The sequence below is a fragment of the Gasterosteus aculeatus genome, chromosome 1, assembly GCF_964276395.1.
Source record: "Gasterosteus aculeatus chromosome 1, fGasAcu3.hap1.1, whole genome shotgun sequence".
Taxonomy (NCBI): Eukaryota; Metazoa; Chordata; class Actinopteri; order Perciformes; family Gasterosteidae; genus Gasterosteus; species Gasterosteus aculeatus.
Genome location: NC_135688.1, coordinates 9788752 through 9808467, shown reverse-complemented (window position 1 = coordinate 9808467; position 19716 = coordinate 9788752). Strand labels below are relative to the sequence as shown.

Here is a 19716-nt window from a genome sequence, read left to right as displayed (position 1 = left end):
CAGAAAATCCCCTGCAAACGACAATCTAACCAACCAGATGTTTCTACACGTCATACTCTCAACGTCTTTCGTTTTCTGTCAATTCAGCGAGACAGATCGATCCACTATTATCTGCACTGATGTCTCTGTGAGTGACGATTATACGTTTTCTGACGCTTCATGTTATTAACCGTAGAGAGCAGACGACAAAAACACGTTCTTGTACTCACACACACTCTTAGTACGTCATCTGTATCTAGCAGACAGTCAACTCTATGCACTAGCTTTCCTTTTGTAAAGCTAACCTGTCCTGATCCTGTCCGCAAGCCGGTGAATGTATAAAAAGAGATGTACAAAGGTAAGTACCCATGTGAAACATTAATAAGCTAGAACATTTATATCTAGATTTACCTGTACACACACACACTCACTTCCCCAGATTAAACATGATAGCAGAACAGAGACCGGCAAAAGAGGAAACAACAAAGTGCTGATTACAAAAAGAGGCCGCCATTCAGCACGAGACCACACACGAACCCCAAACAGCAAAAACATGCATATAAGTTGTTATTGTATGTGTGAGGCTGCTTGTTGCTATGGTTTATGTGTATGCTTAGTAAGTCAGCCAGTGGCACTTATGTTATGTTCAAATGTTGAGGTCAAATGCAATGGAAACGATGAGGGAAAAGCAAAGGTTCTTCATTGCTTTGGCTTTGACGTAGCAGGTTGCTATTCGGTAGAACTTGTGAATTATCAGGGATGAAACTAAAGTATTTCCCATGACTCCGACTCTGGCGTTCACGAGAGGGTGGAACAACAACAGCCTGCAATACCAGGAACGGACATTTCTAAGTAAAGCATTAGTCTTGATCTATGTATGGATGTTTTTCTAATTGAATAAGTTTGAACCCGTTTTGAATCTGAGACGGTGAATCATAATCGTGCTCTCAGCACTGATCTCCTTCAAAGCCATTTAGTCCGAAGCTCAACCTCCCTCCTCTTCTTTCACCCTTTTCCTGCCTCCGTCCGTCCTGTTCGGTTCTGCAGCTGCTTCCATCCCTCACTCTCATCCTCTCATCCCTCCTCTCTCTCTACGTCTATTCATCAAACATACTCAGCAACATGCACCTTGCTTTTTTCCTCCCTTTGATTCTCTCTCTGTCTCTTACTTGATCCCTTGTTCTCACCCTATTTAAAATCCCTTTTAAAACACTCCCCCCCGCCCCCCGCCCCCTACAGTAGGTGTTGATGTTTGTATCCTACAGCGTGTGAAGGGCGCAGGACTGCTGCCTCACAGCAGAAGTGTTGACAGCAGGACGGGACAGCGGGAGAAGAGCGTGGGATGCTCCGGTTTGGTCGGAGGGAAAAGAGGGGATCGGAATAAGAATCACAGTTGAGAAACGATTAAGACAAAGATGGGGAGAAATCACAGCGTTGAACTCTCAGCACAGGCTGGACTGTGTCCTTTTCAAGCATAGATTAAGGGTTAATCATCCCGTTAAAGGAAAGGAGACAAAAGCAGAGAGTGGGAGGGCAGGAGGAAGAGAAAGAGTATGATGGATGGAGAGGGAGGATGAGAGAGAGAGAGAGAGAGAGAGACAGAGAGACAGCGGAAGGGGAGTGAGGGGGACAACGGGGACTGAAGTCATCTGCTTTACATCAGAGCAATACGACACCTCAGGACAAACACATGTGGAGTGGTGGGGATTCATTTTTAGAAGAGAGGTCGGCCACCTGATTAAAAAAAGATGACTTTTTTACTCAATATGTGTTGAGTAATGGTAAAAGACAAGTAACCTTTTCCTAACTTTGTTGCCCATTTTCCACATCACACCAGATGGTTTATTGTGGTTTATTTTCTGATGAACGTGTGCACGTTGTATCGGCTGGCTGATTTCTGACTGAAGCTATCTGACTGGTGGGGGGACGCCAGTGGATCTCACCGACAGGAATTTCCAGTGACACCCACAGAACAGAAGAGGGACGAGATTTCCTTCATGCGTAATGAGACTGCTAGCAGATTGCAGTTCTTTAGGGTTGCAGCTGCACATTTGACACTTCTGATAAACGAACTACAGTTGTGGTCAAAGGTTTACATACACTTGTAAACAACATAATGTCATGGCTCTCTTCAGTTTCCAGTAATTTCTGCAAGTCTGATTTTTCTCTGATAGAGTGATTGGAACAGATACGGATTTGTCACAAGAAAAATTTATGACGTTTGGTTCATTTATGAACTAAACTCAAGAGAGCCATGACATTATGCTCTTTACAAATGTGTGTAAACTATTGACAACAACTGTAACTTAACACCTTCAACAATAGGTATTTTATATGTGTTTGCAATTGGAATTGTTCTACTTTAACACAGTCAGCAATGCTATTCGTGGGCCTTTATTCTCCGTCTGCATGCTGTGGCTACATCATATTATATCATCTGACATGTTATTCATTTGTATTTGGATGACGCACAACTGTGCATTTTCTCTTAATTCGCTGGATGGATTCAGCAATCTGACTCCCTTACATTACCATCATCCAATCCATTGCAATTATGTTTCACAAAAACCTACTTGCCTTGCTCGGATATGCAAAAAGGCTGTGTTAATTCACTGGTTTGTAAGCACTAGCGCACAGTACAGGAGGAATGACTTTGGAGTGTAAACCATTATGACTAGTTTGCTACGAACCAAAAGGTTTATGGGAGGAACGAACCAGAAGGGGCAAGTGTAAAGACTATAACATGTTTCCCATTGGCTTTAAAAGAAACCATGGCCTTTCTGGGATAAGAAAGAATCGGGCCAACAGTAGTGGATACAGAAACCAAACAGATAGTCCATCTGTGCTCTGAAGAAAAGTTGCTAAAGAGAACTCCTTCATTCAGACATTTTACTCATGGTTCTTTGTTTACAGCTATTTTTATCGTTGCTGTGGACCATGTGCAGAGTTTGCCGATTTTTCCCACAGAAACTAGATTCCTCCTGTCTGACCCCACCGACCCCCTCCACTCTCCTCCCTCCATTTCCGCCCTTCTGCCTGTCAGCTGTGAATGGAAACCACCAGGCCCGCACCACCGACCCCTACGTCAACCTCAGCCATGAGAAAAAGAAACATACACATGGTACAAATTACTAACCAACTAACTAAATCAACAAACATCGACGCTAATGCACAGCCGAGTATGATGCACACAATTACTCCCATGTGCTGTAGCCCCCCTGTTCACACGCATTAGCCAGCAGGGCAGAGGTAATGGGAGCATTGGTGCTGGTTACCATTACAATGACGGTCAGAGGTGAGGTGGTCGCGGTGTAGCCCTCCAGGGTGGGAGTGGCACCATCCGATGACATCTGGCCCCGTCGCGAACACACGCGGCCGCAGTCGGCTACGCCCACGGAGCGCAGGAGCAGGACCACGCTCGCCGAACAACCCATGATCCACCGCGGTCGACTCCCAGTCCAGCCTGATACTGTCCAGCAGTATGGGCTTCACCTGCACAGACCCCAACTCAAGTGCCCGCCCTGATGACACAGTCCGGTTGAGTCCAGCCAGCCCTCTGGTCCAGCCAGCGGTGCGGGGTTCTGTTCAAGCCCAGCAGGACAACCGAGACTCCATCCTAAACTCCACCATCCCTTGTCTTACTTCCCTGGTCCTTTGCAAGCTTTGTGTTCCTTTAACCGCGCTGCTCTAATCTGAATGTTGCTGAGCTTACACACTGGCAGCCTGGCTCGCTCCCTCTCTCTCTCTCTCTCCTCCTCTCTTCCTCTCCCTCTCTCTTCCTCTCACACATACACACCCACACACGGACAGTAGCTGTGCACGGTTCAGCCCAGCTCTCCCTTTAAATCACCGTCTGCAATATCTGCCAGCTGACCAGAACCAGCTGCCACATACACACACACACACACACACACACACATTTCAGATTTGCATTCTGCAGCACTTTTCTGACCATTTTTCTCCCAGTAACACCGGTCCTGTTAATACACAGTTTCCTGTTGGCTGTATTTCTGCATTAGCGGGTTTGTGCACCGAAGAAAGGCACAATCGTGCTGTCCCAAGCTGATTTGGTCGAATACACTCGAAAGGAAAAGATTAAAATGTGGTCATGCATATGCGCGTGTTCCCAAATTCAGCTTGATGTTCCAGAGTGGAGGTTGGCCGAGTGTGTGTGCAGCTCCAAGGAGAGTTTCGGGGCGTGACGAGAGAGGCTGGCGAACACAAAGTGGGTAGAAAGTGGGGAGTGGGCGGCTCCATAGGTGAAGCGTGGATGTGGAGTTTTAGTTCTGTGGAGCTGACATCCTGCGACATTGGTTCAGCACAGGCAGCAGGATACCGACTGGGCTTATTCAACACCATCACAGCAGCTCTGATGTCCACATGAGCCAGCGACAGTTGCTTTAGCCGCTCTAAATTGTTCCCATGTCCCCCGTACATCTGGTTTTGCTTTATTTCTCATGCTCTATTTTCACTTTGTGTGGCTACATTGAAAGAGAAAGAAAAATGAATGTGGCTTTGGAGAACAAAAGGGTTTTCATATGTTTTCCAGTTGTTTTTATTCATTGCCAGTTTCACTCGCAGAAACAAAGGAAACAATCAAACAATATGGATGTACTGTGACCCAAAGCTTTCTGGAGGGACTCTATAAACTGAGTTTTGATTTACTGTTTTTTAGTGCCAACGTTTAATGGAATTGACTAATTTAGCTAATGGGGAGGAGGTGCAGCAAGACCAAGACAATAAGCACAACAAACTAAATAAGATAATATATAACAATAGTGCTCAACGCATTCTTAAATAAGCCATAATATCTGTTAAAAGGGAGACAGCACATTTAATGGAATCATTAGAGACACATGCAGCTCAAAGCGTGTCCACAGTTGTATCTCCTAAAATAATGTCTGAAACTAAATGGATTACGATAATTAAACAGCCCATTAGATTGGCCAAAAAACACAGTGTTACATTGATGAACACTGGGCTTTTTTTTCTTCAAAAAGAAAGTTGATGTTTTAGTGATACATGGATAACAACGGTAGAAGATACAGAACGACGAGACATTCAGACAAATACATGTGAGTGCAGATCCCAAAGCGTCACAGAAATGACCCACACTAAGGGTCATTGGAGGGAAAGCTTTTACATACTCTTCCTATAATATATTTACATTCGCTGGACACTTTTGTCAAAGGCCGTCGGCAGACCTGTAATCAAGTGACGCGTAACGACAACTCTTAGCCTCCTACAGAGCGTAGGAGAGAGTAACCATGGTGATGTCGTTAGGTCATTATTAAGGGCATTAGTGTTCACGTCAGTGTGGCAGAAAATCCCACCCCACCACCCACATACATGATTGTTATCATAATGCTTTACATGGCTAAATATAAACAGCACATAAACACACGTACGCGCGTATGACCAGTGCGCGTTGGAGAAACATTAACCACGCCCACCGACCCCCCCCACACACACACACACACACACACTACACAACGCCTCCAAAGCTATTACTTTCCGCTAAGCTCCTTCAGTGCAGTACATGCCTGATAGCAGCAGCTAAAACACACAAGAAAGCACAGAGATGGGCTTTGTTTGTTTGCCAGGCCACCACAACGGTTCCATCACGCAAATACGCCCACGCAGGCGTTCCCTGTAGTCGCCAGCGGGGGTCCTGTGTTACACAGCGCGCTCGGTGTTCGCTCTCATTCAGCCAGCCGGCCTTCACACTGCGTTCAAACACAGATCATATTCACCACGCTGGCTGCTGCGAGCGCGTTTCCATCCAAATGTTTGGTCAGGGTTCAAAAACCAACCGTTCAATGTTTCCATTATCTGCTGACACGTGAGAGGATCATTTAAAGAGCACCTCCCATTTTGGGGATTTAAATAATATTGATGTGGTTCCACGTGAATTACGAGGCGTTTTTATCCGTCGGCGTTACAGTATTTTGGGGTGGGACACTCAGTAAGCAGTATGTGGCGGTATTCTGAGCATTGTTAAGAGGAGGCATGTTAACCCCTCTTCAGTAATTCACGTTATACGTTATGTACTGTAGCCTTCAATTAAATAAACAATGACGCAGATCCAGATCCAGTATTCTCGTCATTTGGTCCTTGTTTTACTCTACCTCCTTTTTTTTGTTAAATGAAGGAGAGGGAGAGGCGGATTTAAAGCAAGACACCGGAGGCAACTTTCAGCGAATGAGTTCAATGAGTGTTGAATAAGTGATGCGCCCCCTGCATCTTCCATGGAGGGGAATGAGGAAACCAACAGTGGTACGATGTACAGCATCTCACGTCTCTTCTGTCCTTTATGTAATAGGAAACCTTTATATCACGAAATCTCTGCAATATTCTTAAGAAGTCCGATTTAGCATTGACTGACCGACAGTTTGCCTCAGTACATGTCCTCCTTGTGCTCACATGTGCTTCCTTGTGTGAACAGGGTTCAGCTGTGTGTAAGTCTGAACCTCTGCAAAGGATGACATCATTGGGTTGTATATCGCAGTGTGCTGCCATCATTTGAAGACTTAATATTTTACAGATGTGCAGGCTCAGCCTCTGTAATCATTCTCCTTACTCTGCTGAGCAACAGGGACAAAGTGGCCGCTTGAGGACTTGCAGGAGTTGGATGTTGGTGCACGCTGCACGTTGGTTAACTACTTAGACAAAACATAAGCCCGTTACCTGACTTCAAATACCTCAGCCAACTAGGTCAAGTAGGAAACCACTATTAAAGCTCCTGCACACTGCCTTGTAAGCAGTTAGCTCGGCTATAGTTAGGTTCCCTGTTGTGCTGGAGGCTGACTCATGGCAGCGGTATTTGATGCGGCGCTGAGCTTCGCTGAGTTTACTTGGGAAAACACTCTGCTGTTTCCATGGTGACCACAACAGGAAGGATGCTGCCACTCAAGGGTGCTGGCTTTTCTGCAAACTACGGTTTGGGCCCCCGGCACTCACCGGGGCAACAAGATGGACGTAAAAACATGGAGTAAAAAAAAAAAAAAAGGATTGAGCAGAAAAGCAAAAGAAACATGCTTGAGTTGAAATCTGGAGATTACAAACTTTCAGATAAAGGTAATCTTGTGCCAGTTCTGTTCTCAAACTCAAGATGGTATTCAAAATTATTTTTTAACGCTAAGATCTGGTTTGTTGGGTCGAACAAACTTCCTCAAATAACCAGTATTTTCTCCTCCAATTGCTCAGAAGTTGGCGGGCTGGAGTCTGCAGCTGAAGCTGCTGCTAGGTGTGCAACGCCACAGTGTTGCTAGTGACGACGGCGACGGTTCAACTACGTGCTAACTCATCCTGCAGTTCTCAGTAAAACCTCAGCCTGCAAACATAAGACTGCAACCCACTGCCTCTTGCACAGTGAACAGGAAGACAGAAAGTATGAGCTGAGCATACGGGTTGAATCTATCACAGCCTGAATGGATTAGAGCAAGCATTTCAATAAAGATCCCTCATATATTTGTACCTGTGGATGTTTTTCCTGGTCAGACAGCAGATATTTTGACTGTTGAGCGCTTCATCATATTGGATTGTGTGATGTTTTTTCAGGTGGTTGTATACATTGATAATGTATACATTAATAATGTATATACAACCTGCTGTGCAGCAGCAAAATAGTGCCTAAAAAGTGTGTGCTTTTGACTGTGATCTGAAAAAGTACCTCGGAGCAGATGTAAGACCCTTTCCCTTCAAACACAAGCTTCTCTGTTTGCGCTGAAGGGGTTTTTCTCGTTTCTTCCCTCGTTTCGTCTTGATGTTCTTGCTTCTCAGGGTTTGTTTGGGCTTTCACAACGTTCCCCTCCTGTTCTCTTTCACTCGTTACATTCTGTTTTGGGATCGGCCCCCGCCACTGTTAATGCCTGCCTGCCTGCCACGTGACCAGCCTAATGCAGGGGACCGCCCCACTGCTGCAAACACAGCCCAATTATTTTCATGTGACGGATATGAAACGAAAGCCGTGACATAATTGCACAACGTTACGTCAACCAAGACCACGAGGCCTCCCGAAGACGTGTGTCGTATCAGGCTCTCCGTTGAGTTCCCCCCCCAGGAGGAGTCGAACAGGATGTGCTCGGAGCCACGGCACACTGAGAATGCCATCTAGTGCCGAGAAGCGGACACGGCAGGCCGCGTGAAGGACGGGAGGGCGCCGTCTCTCCGCGCGACCTCGCTGCCACGTCTTTACGGAAGGACCTGGCGCTCGGTGCCAGAGACACTATCTGGTCCTCCGGGCAGCGGGCTTGTTTACGAAAGGAAGCTATTAAAAATGTCCTTAACTGAGGAGGGGATTTGGAGGAGGAGGAGGGTTGGAGAATGTGGGAGAGGGGGGAAGTTGGCGAGTAGCAACTGCCTGGTTTGGACGGGGGGGGGGGCATTGTGAAAAAATGATCGTTTTTTCTCGTCGGACTCAGATTCAAGACTCAAATGCAGATACACACAAACACACACATACCGTTGTTTAGGGGAACGTTTTTTCATATCTTTGCTACGACACTCAATCATGCAGCACCTTGGGTCAAATGAAGCCTGATATACACGCCACTTTAAATGGTTACCGGTCACAGGGAGACTCTACTTGACCCACGTTAAGGATACACAGTATTCTGTACATGGCAAAGATGGTCTTAAATTCAACATCAGCCGTATCTGTTTCGGGAACCGTGTCCAGTGGGTGAGCCATCCAGGCGTTTAACACATCTGGCATCATGGTCAAATGAATGAGTAGATCACAAGGCACACATTATGTTCATGCCATTGTGTGTGTTTTATTTCATAAAAGTCTTTATCATGATTGGTGGAGGTGGTCTTTGTTTCACGTGAGTTGGCACACACCTCCAGTTTAAAACGCTGTGGAAAACACTTCTACATGTTGTTGTCCAGGGTCCACAACCACAACAACAACAACAACTCTATAGCGTGTACCTGTTCACCTGCCTGTGTCAACATTTGCTCTCTCACCAGTTCACACGTTCATAGAGAATCTGGCCGATGACTCATATTCTTTAGCTTCCAAACAGCAGCAGAAGCAGTACGGACACACAAACAGCTACTGTGCTGTCGCAGAGCTGCCTCATTAAGTCACTCTCCCACGTGGCATCTCACCATATCTCCCTGCTGGTCCCCCCCCCCCGTTCCCCCCGCTACCGTCCCAGCTCGAGGCATCAGCACAGAGGCGTAGGCTGCTGAGGTCATCGGCTCTGCATGTGCTCTGCGATGTATATTTGCGATATTACACATCCTTTACGTAACGTTTCTTCGGGGAGTTGTACACTTATAAAATTGGATTTCTCTCTCAGCATCTGTTTTGTCTCTGTGATGGTGTCACGGCCATTTACACATCTGTTAGGCCTCTCCCGTTTCCTGTCCAGGTAAAAGAGTCTTCCACCAATCAGACAGTCCGCATACTGCTTCATGCCGGCCAAGTCAAACTATACACTAATGTGCCTCTGAAACTCTGAAACAGTAACTCTTCGTCGGTCAATTATCCCTGATGATTTCTGTTTCCTGTGGCTCTGCTGGCTGGAAGAATGTGTCCTCACTCTGAACCCAATACATCCATCTTAAACCAAGCCCGAGCCGGCATTTGCTTCAACGCAAACATGCCAACAAAACATACCAGAACAATGGATGAGACAGTTAGAAGCTACTATGCTCACGAACAATCACATCAGTCCAGCCATTGGTGAGAAATAGATCACATGACTCCAATCTACACCCTCACAGCGAAGAAAAAAGCACACTAGAATGCCCGGTCTGCCATAAATCATTCAGTCATGACGCCTACATGACACCTTCACAAAGCCTACATGTGACCTCCGTGTGACCTCCATACCAGCGCTAACTATCTGCCAGACGCCCACTCAGCATAGCTCGCTCTCCCTAAGGCCCCGGTTTAGGCCGAGGACGCAGCTGCTCTCGACTTCTTTCCTCGTGTGTTTCCATATCTCCGGTCCGTACCTTACCTTACCCCATCCCCCATCATTTCTCACACCCCTTCTTACAGACACGGTGCCTTTCCCCCCCCACAGTTATTTATTCTGCAGAAGCCCTTTCAGCTCTTTGGCTGACACTTGAGGCAGAGAGAATTGATGTACTCGCAAAGAAAAATAGGCTTACAGTGAGCCGGCGCCGACTCATGAGAAAAAGGTTTTGAATCCAAATCAGAAGAATCTCGCCCTCCAACAAGCATGACAGACAATTGTGGATCGTAGTTTGTTCCTTCGCCTTAACTCCCTTTTTCTTATTGAGCGTTTGGACTCGGGGCGTTTTCCCGGGGGACACGTGTCAGAGAGACGCACTCTCAGTGTCACTCAGGGACAATAGCTATTGGCCGATGTGGCATCTTTGAATCACATCCACCTCCACTGCTGCCACGTGGCAGAAAAGAAAATGTGTGGGACCATTTTGTGATTGTACAGTCCTGATAAGATAAGATAGGACCGGAGTTAAAATAAAATTGTGCTTTTTTCGGAAAACAATGAATGCCATAGCAAGACCAGCGAATGTGTTTCCTCTCTTGTGTGGACTCAATATTCCCCCTCCAATAATAATGCAAATTTACTTGAGAAGGTTTCGACTTACAAACAGCTTTGAGTTGAGATTGATGACGAGTTAAGATATATGAATACGCAGTAATTAAGTCTAACAAACTACAACAGAGGCTGCTCTGGGTTGAAATTAAATCACTTCTACGTACTCAGCCGTGTCCTCCAGATGTTCAACAGATCTGCTCTGCAGAGCGCTTGTCCTCCAGCCTGAACCGCACCGTCGTAAATATATGTGATGAATTATGACAAACTGCAGTGCATGATCAAGACGCCAAGTAGGATCATATACTTTAGGTTGATCAGGTATTTGTAGCACAGCGGTACAACGTCTGTATTCTTAGAAAGCCTGATCGGACCCTCAGTGATCAGATCTGTCCTCGGGGTGAAACGACACAATCCTGCAGAACAAAATCTGAACAAGATACAGCAAAGGCATCTGTGAAAAATGTGATACTTAAATGGTCGATTGATCATTATAACTAGATTTGAGTATTTGACAGTGTATGTATTGTAGTATGTGTGTATGTATGTATTTTATATTGCCAGCACTGGACAGGAATTGTGTATTTGTTCATGAACGTACAATGCACCTGTATTTCAAATAAAACACAGGATTATGACCACAAGTTACCAAAGTTTATATGTAACTAGTTGTCTGTTGGGTATTAGAGTACAAAAAAAATGATATATGATTTATAATATAAAATATTTTGCAACATTTTACAGTGCACAAAATGAATACTCAAAAAATAAAAAATACTAAAATGCATTAAATTCTAGAAGTAGAACTGAAACATACCGGAACCCAGTAGCCTGATCGTTAATCATGAAAGTAACAAAACTCCACTCGTATATTCTCCTTGTATTTTTCCAAAATATCCAACTCTTCCTGTACAGATTCTACGCTGTGGACTGAAGGGCCGGCCTGGAATGATATCCCCGTTTTTGGAACCGGTTGGTTTACACATATTTACTGAAAACCACAAACTGAGTACATTGTTGCAATTCGTAGGATTCTTCGCCTCAGACAAAATGTGCAAGAAGGTCACGGCTGCAACAAATACATTTCAATCCAGCCTTTCACAAACTGAGCACGCTCACGTATCTTGCTCCATTTTTCAGCCCGTTATCTTGCGCTATCACCGGCAATGCCCGCCACTTCTGCTTGTGCGCCCGCTACCCATGACATATTATCTCCAAGGAGAAACGATCTGTTCTATTTCCAACAGGCCCCGCCGACCTATCAATGCGTGTGTGCTTTTATCTCAGAGTATATGTGTGAAGGGATGTGGGTTATCGAGGCGGATGGAGGTGATGAAATACTAATAACGGCGGCTTGTTTCTGTTTATTTTCCCGCTCTCTGACAGACGCGGTCAGACGGGACGGTCGGCGGTTCGGCCTGGCTGATCAAAGCCGGCAGGAAACAGTCAGACAGCGGAGGAGAAAGGGACGAAAAAAAGATCTTAACAGAGTTCAGACATTTCCTTAATTAGATCCCGTCCTCTCTCGCTCAATCCCATGTCCAGCCAGGGAAGACAGTTAATAAAGGGAAAGTCCACGTCGCACATGACTGCTCCACAGTGTGTATGGCTGTGCGGACACAACGGGGCGGGGGCAGCGGGGCACGGGGGGGTCGGACGGTAATGGCAGTAACACATTCAGGCCTCCTACTCTGGAATGCAGAGTGCGGGAGAGACACAACACTGCAATTCACCCGCTGAGAGTCCCCGGACTATTCTTAGACCAGCGAGTGGAGTGAAGTGGACCCCCATCCCCTCCCTCTACCGCTTCCCCGGGGGGGGGGCCGTGAAAAGAGTGGGCGAGAGGGACGAGTGTACGTGGTGTCTATTAGGGTACGGGGGCGGCACGGCGGAGCTGGACGGAGAGCGTTAGAGAAAAAGAGGATAAAAGTTAAAACTCCAGGGAGGCGAGGCGAGGTCGGCAGAGTCTGAATGCAGCAGTTCACTGGCGGTGAAGCATCTCCAAAGAGCCTATTGTGGACGTACATTGGCACAACGCATGGGCCCCCCCCCCCCCCCCCCCCCCGTTCTCTCTCTCTCTCATGTGCCCTCTCACAAATGCTGGCCTAAAAGACAGACAGATACTTTTTCTCTGTCTAGACTAAACAGGCTTTTTTTTTTAATCTTCAGTTCAACTCGCAGTGTGACACTACAAGGTTACACGTATTTGAAGGCAGACGCACACTAGTAGTGAGATCGGTGCGCAGCCTCTCGCTGGGTTCAAACAGTGGGGGGATTCATCATCAGACACAGTGTCAGCAGTGACAGTGACGGTTTTTCGCTCTCTCTCTCTCTCTTTCATTTCTCTGCCCTGTCTGAATGAGTCATGGAGAAGATGGGGACAGACACACACCAGGGCCCGGCCGTGCACGGCCCCCGCTGTTACCCGGCAAACGCCGGGTCCGAGTCGTCTACAGCTCAGTCATAACAAATGTCAAAGAGCTATTCATCTCCTCTAATCCCTTTCTCCTGTCTGCATGTACACACACACACACACACACACACAACACACACACACAACGCACCGGTGACACTGGAAGCATTCACTCCACACAAGAAAAAGTGAAAACTCAATGAATGTAATCCAGTTGGTTTAGAAAAAGGGTGAGGGAGTAAGAAAGGGAGCAACGGGGGGGGGGGATTTGGAGAAGAAAAAGGCAAAGAGGAAAAAGCCTGTGAGGAGGCAGAGCGACGCAGAGGCAGAAGGTGGGGTTTTATTGTAGAGAGCAACACAGCGGGAGGCGGCGTGGTTGGGGTGTTCAACATAGGGGGGGGAGGGGGGGGTACAGAATACGTTTCGCGCTGCTGATGAAACCTCTGAAGTGAGATAAACACACATTAAGGTTGCACCACATGGCCACAGCACGGCTTCTGCAGCGCGCTGAGATGCTCAAAGAACACAAGGCGAGCGGTGTGAGGGAGAGAGAGAGAGAGAGGGAGAGAGAGAGAGAGAGAGAGAGGTGGGGGAGGGAGGGCGTGACATCCTGCCCCACATGTCCGAGTGTTAACAATTCACAAGCCAGTTTGCCACATGCATTGAGCATAACCCATAAGCACAAGATGGAGAGTGAATAGGCAACACATGCGTTGGGTGCCGTGCGAGTGGACTCAACAGGGGACAGAGATGCAAAATATAATGGTCGAGAGGACAAATCCCACATGTGTACCGCTCTAAATATCACATCGTGCTGAGTATCACAGCTATTTTATCTGCAGTATAGTCAGACTGTCCCATTTTTAGGCATTGATTGGTCGTGGTATCATCATCCATCTTGTTTTGTGATCGGTTTCGCTCATGGAAAATGGCTTAAACAGTAGCGACAGAGATTCAAAATTCAGCATTTGAATTGTGAAAAGGATCCGGCTTGTATTTCTGACATTAGCCGTCAAAACAGCCTGAAAATCTCTCTGCAGAGTTCTATTGTTCCACTGGGAACGTTGGAGCTCCAAAGCTCCTTTTTTACCAATTCTCAGTGAATGAGTCTGTCTGCTGCTCAATCTCATTTACATGTTTATACCATCAGACTGTGCAGTATTCTTTCCAAAACAGCACTTTATGTAAGAGAATAACTATAATATTGGCAGGCAGGCGATTTTATGCCTTATTAGGGAAGCGGCTGCATTTGTCGCTATGGAAATAAAGACAACGGCCCAGAAAGTTTGTGGCGCGCAGACTTCGGAATATTGCACAGAAGACACAGACAACTGAAGGTACATCAAAACGATGGCATTGCCAAAACAAGACCTTACATAAAATGTGATACTGTACATGAAAGAAAACACACACAGACAATAGTTTACCTACACACAAAGTAATGCACGGGACTGTTTATAAGAGGAGAAGTTAACCCTCTGGGACATGAGACACATCTACCCTCTTGCCCTCTTCTCAATCTGACTCTCTAAAAGCATTAACAGCAATAGGGCTGGTGACTATAAGGTGGATTCTGTCCTGTGCAGACGTAATAAGAGGCATGTAACAGAAATGTCAGCGTCAATGCAGATCTTCTCCTCGGGCTTCTCATGGTGCAAGCTCAAGATGCATTATTCAAAATAGAGAAAACAGAAGGTGATCAGCTATGGAGCAGTTGAAAGAGGCGAGTTTACAGATTAAAATAATAAGTGTCTGAAATACAGAAGCTAGCTCAATACATGTATGAGATGCAGTGAAGCGTGGGAACACAAGCGAGGATGAAATAAGATTCACTATAAGATACTCGCAGTGCTTCCTGTTAGAATTCCATCCTAATTGACCTCTCTCCGTTGCCGCGGCAACCGCGGCTGTGGGAGAGCCGGCTAATCCCTGGTAATCTAACTGGTTTCTGGTTACATTTACAACGTTATCGCTTTGACTAACTGGCATGAGATACGGGGCACATCAGATGATGCTACGCATGCTGCCGGCAACGGATTCATGCAACACTGACAGGCGAGTATTTCCTTAAAACAGAGCAGCAGCAAACTGTGGTGTCATCAAGATAAAAAACACAGTGACGCAGATCGGAAGCAGCCTGAATATCTTCTTCAGAACAACCACAAGTACTACACACACACACACACACACACACACACACACACAGACAGACTAGCCAACTGTATGCTACGCTAACAGTTAGCCGTCATGCACAAGGCAGGCGACCCGATGTGTCATGAAGAGAGGGCAAAGTCGGACTGACAGCATGCCCCCCCCCACACACACACAACCACAAAAACCGGCAATACATCGCTGGGGCTCGCCGGCTAGACGTGCCCCTCCCCCGCCACCCCAACAACTACGGACTGCTCCGCATTGTCTGACACACATTTCAGCCACACACACACACACACACACAGATGTGCGAGAGGAAGAACAGATACACACAAACAGAATATGACTGGTGTAAACCCAGAAGACGGGTAGATTGGACACAGATTAAAAGAAGGCGCAACGAGCCCAAAACCTGTCCCATTGTCCAACACAGGAGAGGACACCTTGACAAATCCGCCGGAAATGTCTTTCTCAGAGTAAATAAATCATGCAACTGAGAGAAAACTGAAATAGACAAGCTAAATTGAGGTCAATGAAATATGCACACCTTTTGAAATGTGCGGAAGCTTTTTTTGGGGCCATTTATAAAACGTTGTAAAAATACAGGAGGGAAAACGCACTTGAACCTAAAACCACTTTCCTAAATGTTTCTGCACGAGGAGAGCATGCAACTGAGCGCGGAGGTGAACCGCATTGTTAAAGGACCACCATCCCAACGGGGTTTGCATGTTTACGTCACATACACGTGTTTTTGTCATTTTGCACACCTATGCTCTCTGTGAGCGTTTTCGCAGGCTTTCAGGTCGGCCATTGATCGGCTTGGTGCTGAAATCATTCTTTGAGTGATTCCTTCAGTTCATCGACACAAGAGGAATCCACAATATTTGGCTGATTTTGAGTTTCTAAAACAGATTTTCACAATAGGAGGGTTGGCAACGGGAAATTGGGATGGATATTTTCCCAGTTTTTGAACAAACTGTATTTTTAAAAAAAAACACATTAATCAATAATATTCAGTTTGATGTGTACGGAAAATGAGATTGAAATTGCAATGGCAGCAAGTCAACCAATAAACCATGCAGTGATTTGTTGTCAATAGGCTGAATCAACAGTTGCATAATGTAGAAGATCATTTAATGATGGGATTACAGTTCAGTTTCAATAAGGCCAAGTGAAAGACGGAGCCTGATTTAACCTCGTGTGGAACATGTACGTGCATTCGTGTGACCGTAAGCAGGGAGCGAGGTGGAGCACCGACAAGCAACCCAGTGCCACCGGGGCGAATGAACTGAGCTGAAGTGGGATGCCACATGCCGGGGGCGGGGTGGGGGCATGTGGCATGGCATGGCACGACATGGCATGCGGTTCATCCCAGCCGGCAGCCAGAGTCACAACAAGAACGCCACTTGTGTCTGCACAGCTCGGCTGCTCACTTCAGCTGAGAGTCATAATGAACACTTTCTCTCCTAATCCCGAGTAACGTCGGACACGCCGTGTTCATTTTATTCAAGATGTGTTTTAAATACTGCTCTTCAAGCGTGTTCGATACAAATTCAGCTTATTTATGTTTAATATTAAACGTATTTTGGATATGTCAATTCATTTGTCAGGGTTTTTTTTCACAGCCATTTCCTGTCCCGCGGATCACAGGATGACGGAGCCCCCCAAAAAATAGGTAATGGAAAAGATCTCATGGTCACTGAAGCAACAAACTGTAGGTCTTTAAACAACAACCAAAAAAAGAACCCGAACTCAACCACCGTTACATCCTTCATTCCTGTACCCATCAACCCTCCCTTGCTCCCTACATATTTGGGGTTGGGTGGGCTGACCCACCATGAGAGAAAACAGAGCAGTCAGAAAGCAGTGATTGCTTTCACAGAGCCCTTCATCAAAAGGAAAATGCAATGTGCACCACAGGGGAGATACCTGGTATCATGTATGCTATATACAATCGCAAGCACACACAGACACAGACTTCAGAAAGTGATCTAACCTGTCTGAGGACCAATGGACAGCAATGGAACGGGAAAAAGCACAAAGGAAGACATTGTGAGATGCAACTCAAATACGAAAGACTCTGAAACAGTGAAAGCATGCACAGATGGAGCCGAGTCAGGAGGATGGGAGGAGGCGGGGACAGACGGGCTTTAAGTGAATGAGGAAAATTAAATGGCAACTATGAAAAATACGAAGGGGTCAATGAAAGAGATGGGGGGGTGAGGCTTGCGCTTCAATAAATGTTCTGCCATAGGGCCTGATTCTGCTGACCTGGTTTCTTTCACCAACAACAGGATGTGCATTAACACACTCGCAGAAATGGACATTTACACACCCACTTAACCCAAACCCGTGCATAGCTTACACACACGTTTACTCTTCTCACCCTCACCAGCGATCCAGCTCGTATGTCTGTACATTCAATGACTTTGAGTAATGACTTATGGATTGTTATATCTTTATCAAGATATATGAGGGAATTGAAACTGATTTGCATGGGTCTTTACACATGTGGGTGAAGTACGAGTCACGGTTTCTATTTAAGTTCACTTTTTTCAAAAAACAACGCCAAATGCTTTACAGGAACAGATCTTGTATTCAGGGTAAATTGTGTTTCCTGTGGGGGCAGGCGATATGATCATCTAACAGCCGGGGATTGTACAAACCTGTTAACCCTTGGAAACTCCGTCAAACTGTTTAAACTGTGATATTTATACCGTTGAGGCCATTGTGGGCAATGCCACATATCTATTAGTGATGCAAATAAATGTGGGCTTTCATAAAGAATAAAAACATATTGACTGACAGTTATATAGTTAATGTCTAAATGAGCGGAACTCCCTCAACTGTCTTTGCTCAAAAGCCACTGTGCGACTTCGACTGCAGCGCTTTTAGGCATGGCGGGAAAGCTCACTGGCACCAAATGATACCAACACTTACCAGTCCATCGATTCATCCGATGAAAAATAAATAAGCAGCGTCCTGGTGTACAGCAAATACATGTTATTCTATTCAATTCTGTTCAACTGACACTGTTGCCGGTGGGAACATCTGGCCGCTCGTGCAAAAAGGCGATGTCTCCATTCCATTCGTTCTGCACGCACACCGGTGATATTAGATTTTCTCTTTTTATTCCAATCAATTCTCACTGTGCTGGTACGCGTGTGTCCCACTGACACACTAACACCCGAGTGGAGAGGATGCAGAGTGGCAGTAGTCTGAAGTGGAGTGACCTTTCTCTATGCTAATCAGCGTGGCCACACACACGCACACAGACACGCACGCCAAACGTGAGGTGGAGGATTTGTCCTCAGCCAGATGAATCAAAAGGACATCATGAAAGCACCTTCTCCTTGAATGAGTAGATGTGTGTTGGTGTGTGCGTGCGTGCGTGTGCATGCGTACGTGCTAGTGGATGTTTTTTCCTGCACCCCTCCTCCCGTTATCTTAATGTCAATCACAGCCTCTCATTGTGAGGCAGCGACACACCCACTGAATCAAACATCCCACAAGCACTTCTCGTGACATTAATACGGCCCGATAGTAGAAATAGTCATGAATTAATCCAGAGGTCGAATTGATCGGCCCTCTGTTCCTCCCTCCGCGGTTCCCTGCGCCGCTGGGCAGATGCAAACCGCTGCCCGTGTCATGCCGCATCCCACTATCCCGCTATTTACTGCATTTCATTCACAGGAGACACACACGCACTGAAATAAACTCCAGGTTGGGCAATTTGTGCACCTTTTTGAGCACCGATTCGTTTCCCCTCGCAGGATCAATGGCCAGATGCTGAGCAGCTGCGCTGTACAGTGCCGCTCGTGCACATCAGCCGCAAAAGAAAGATGCAGCATGAATGCCAATTTGCCAGATTTGAACACGGCGCAGTGGTGCAGATCGAATTCACATCCAGACGCAAAGCTTTTAGCGGCCAAAGGCGCTCAAACCAAAAAAGAAACCTTGGGCCCACAGGTGTGTGTGATGCGTTTTTTCTTTCTTTTTTTTCCCCCCACACACCCCACCATGTTTCCACAATCCACCCGGGTACCACTCACCGTCACCGCAGCGTGTCTGACCGCGTTGGACGCCGTCTGGCGGATCTCCGCCGCGGTCCCCGGTTTCAGCAGGTTCTTGGTGAATCTCCGGGTCGATTCGGCTGCCATGTCCTCATCGGAGCGGTCACGGAGCCCAATTCAGCCCTGAGGGGTGTGTGCTGCAGTCAGTCAGACCCACCTGGGCCCCGCCCTGCGCGCCTGTCCTGCTAACGTGGGCCGAGCAGAGCCGAGCCGAGCCGAGGCGAGCCGTGTTTGACACACACGCTGAGTCCGCACACGCCGGCGCGCGTAATGCAGATGATGCCTGTGCGGCGAAAATGCACGTCAAGCTAGACCAGAGTCAAAGACGGTGTTTCCGGTCTTAACTTTCGAAATAAAACACCTTTGTCAAACCCGTAAAGTATGATTGCGCCACTGCTAAGAATGCATTTATTTGGAGGGCTTCAGTAATTAAATTGTAGTTATTCTTACCCTTACTTTACGCGAACGTCACATGTGAAAAGATACATTTTACGTTGTTGCTGAATTTCCATTACCATTATGCACAAATAAGATGTTAGTTTAGAGTGTTAATGGG

The 19716-nt window shown here is 46.5% G+C and overlaps 1 protein-coding gene across 10 annotated transcripts in view; it reads right to left on the bottom strand.

Annotated features, from left to right (window-relative positions):
* The window catches only part of dock10 (dedicator of cytokinesis 10), a 49335-nt gene extending 29859 nt beyond the window's left edge, over nt 1–19476 (bottom strand). For 8 of the 10 annotated variants that reach the window (XM_040198106.2, XM_078104668.1, XM_078104681.1 and 5 more), the window contains exon 1: nt 3255–4406. In XM_040198106.2, the coding sequence (XP_040054040.2) occupies nt 3255–3413 (159 nt within the window). In that variant the 5' untranslated portion in view covers nt 3414–4406. Of the gene's footprint in view, nt 1–3254; nt 4407–19139 lie in introns of those variants that run through there. The other 2 variants (XM_078104663.1, XM_078104671.1) reach the window with 1 other exon arrangement.
* Nucleotides 19477–19716: the final 240 nt, after the last annotated feature.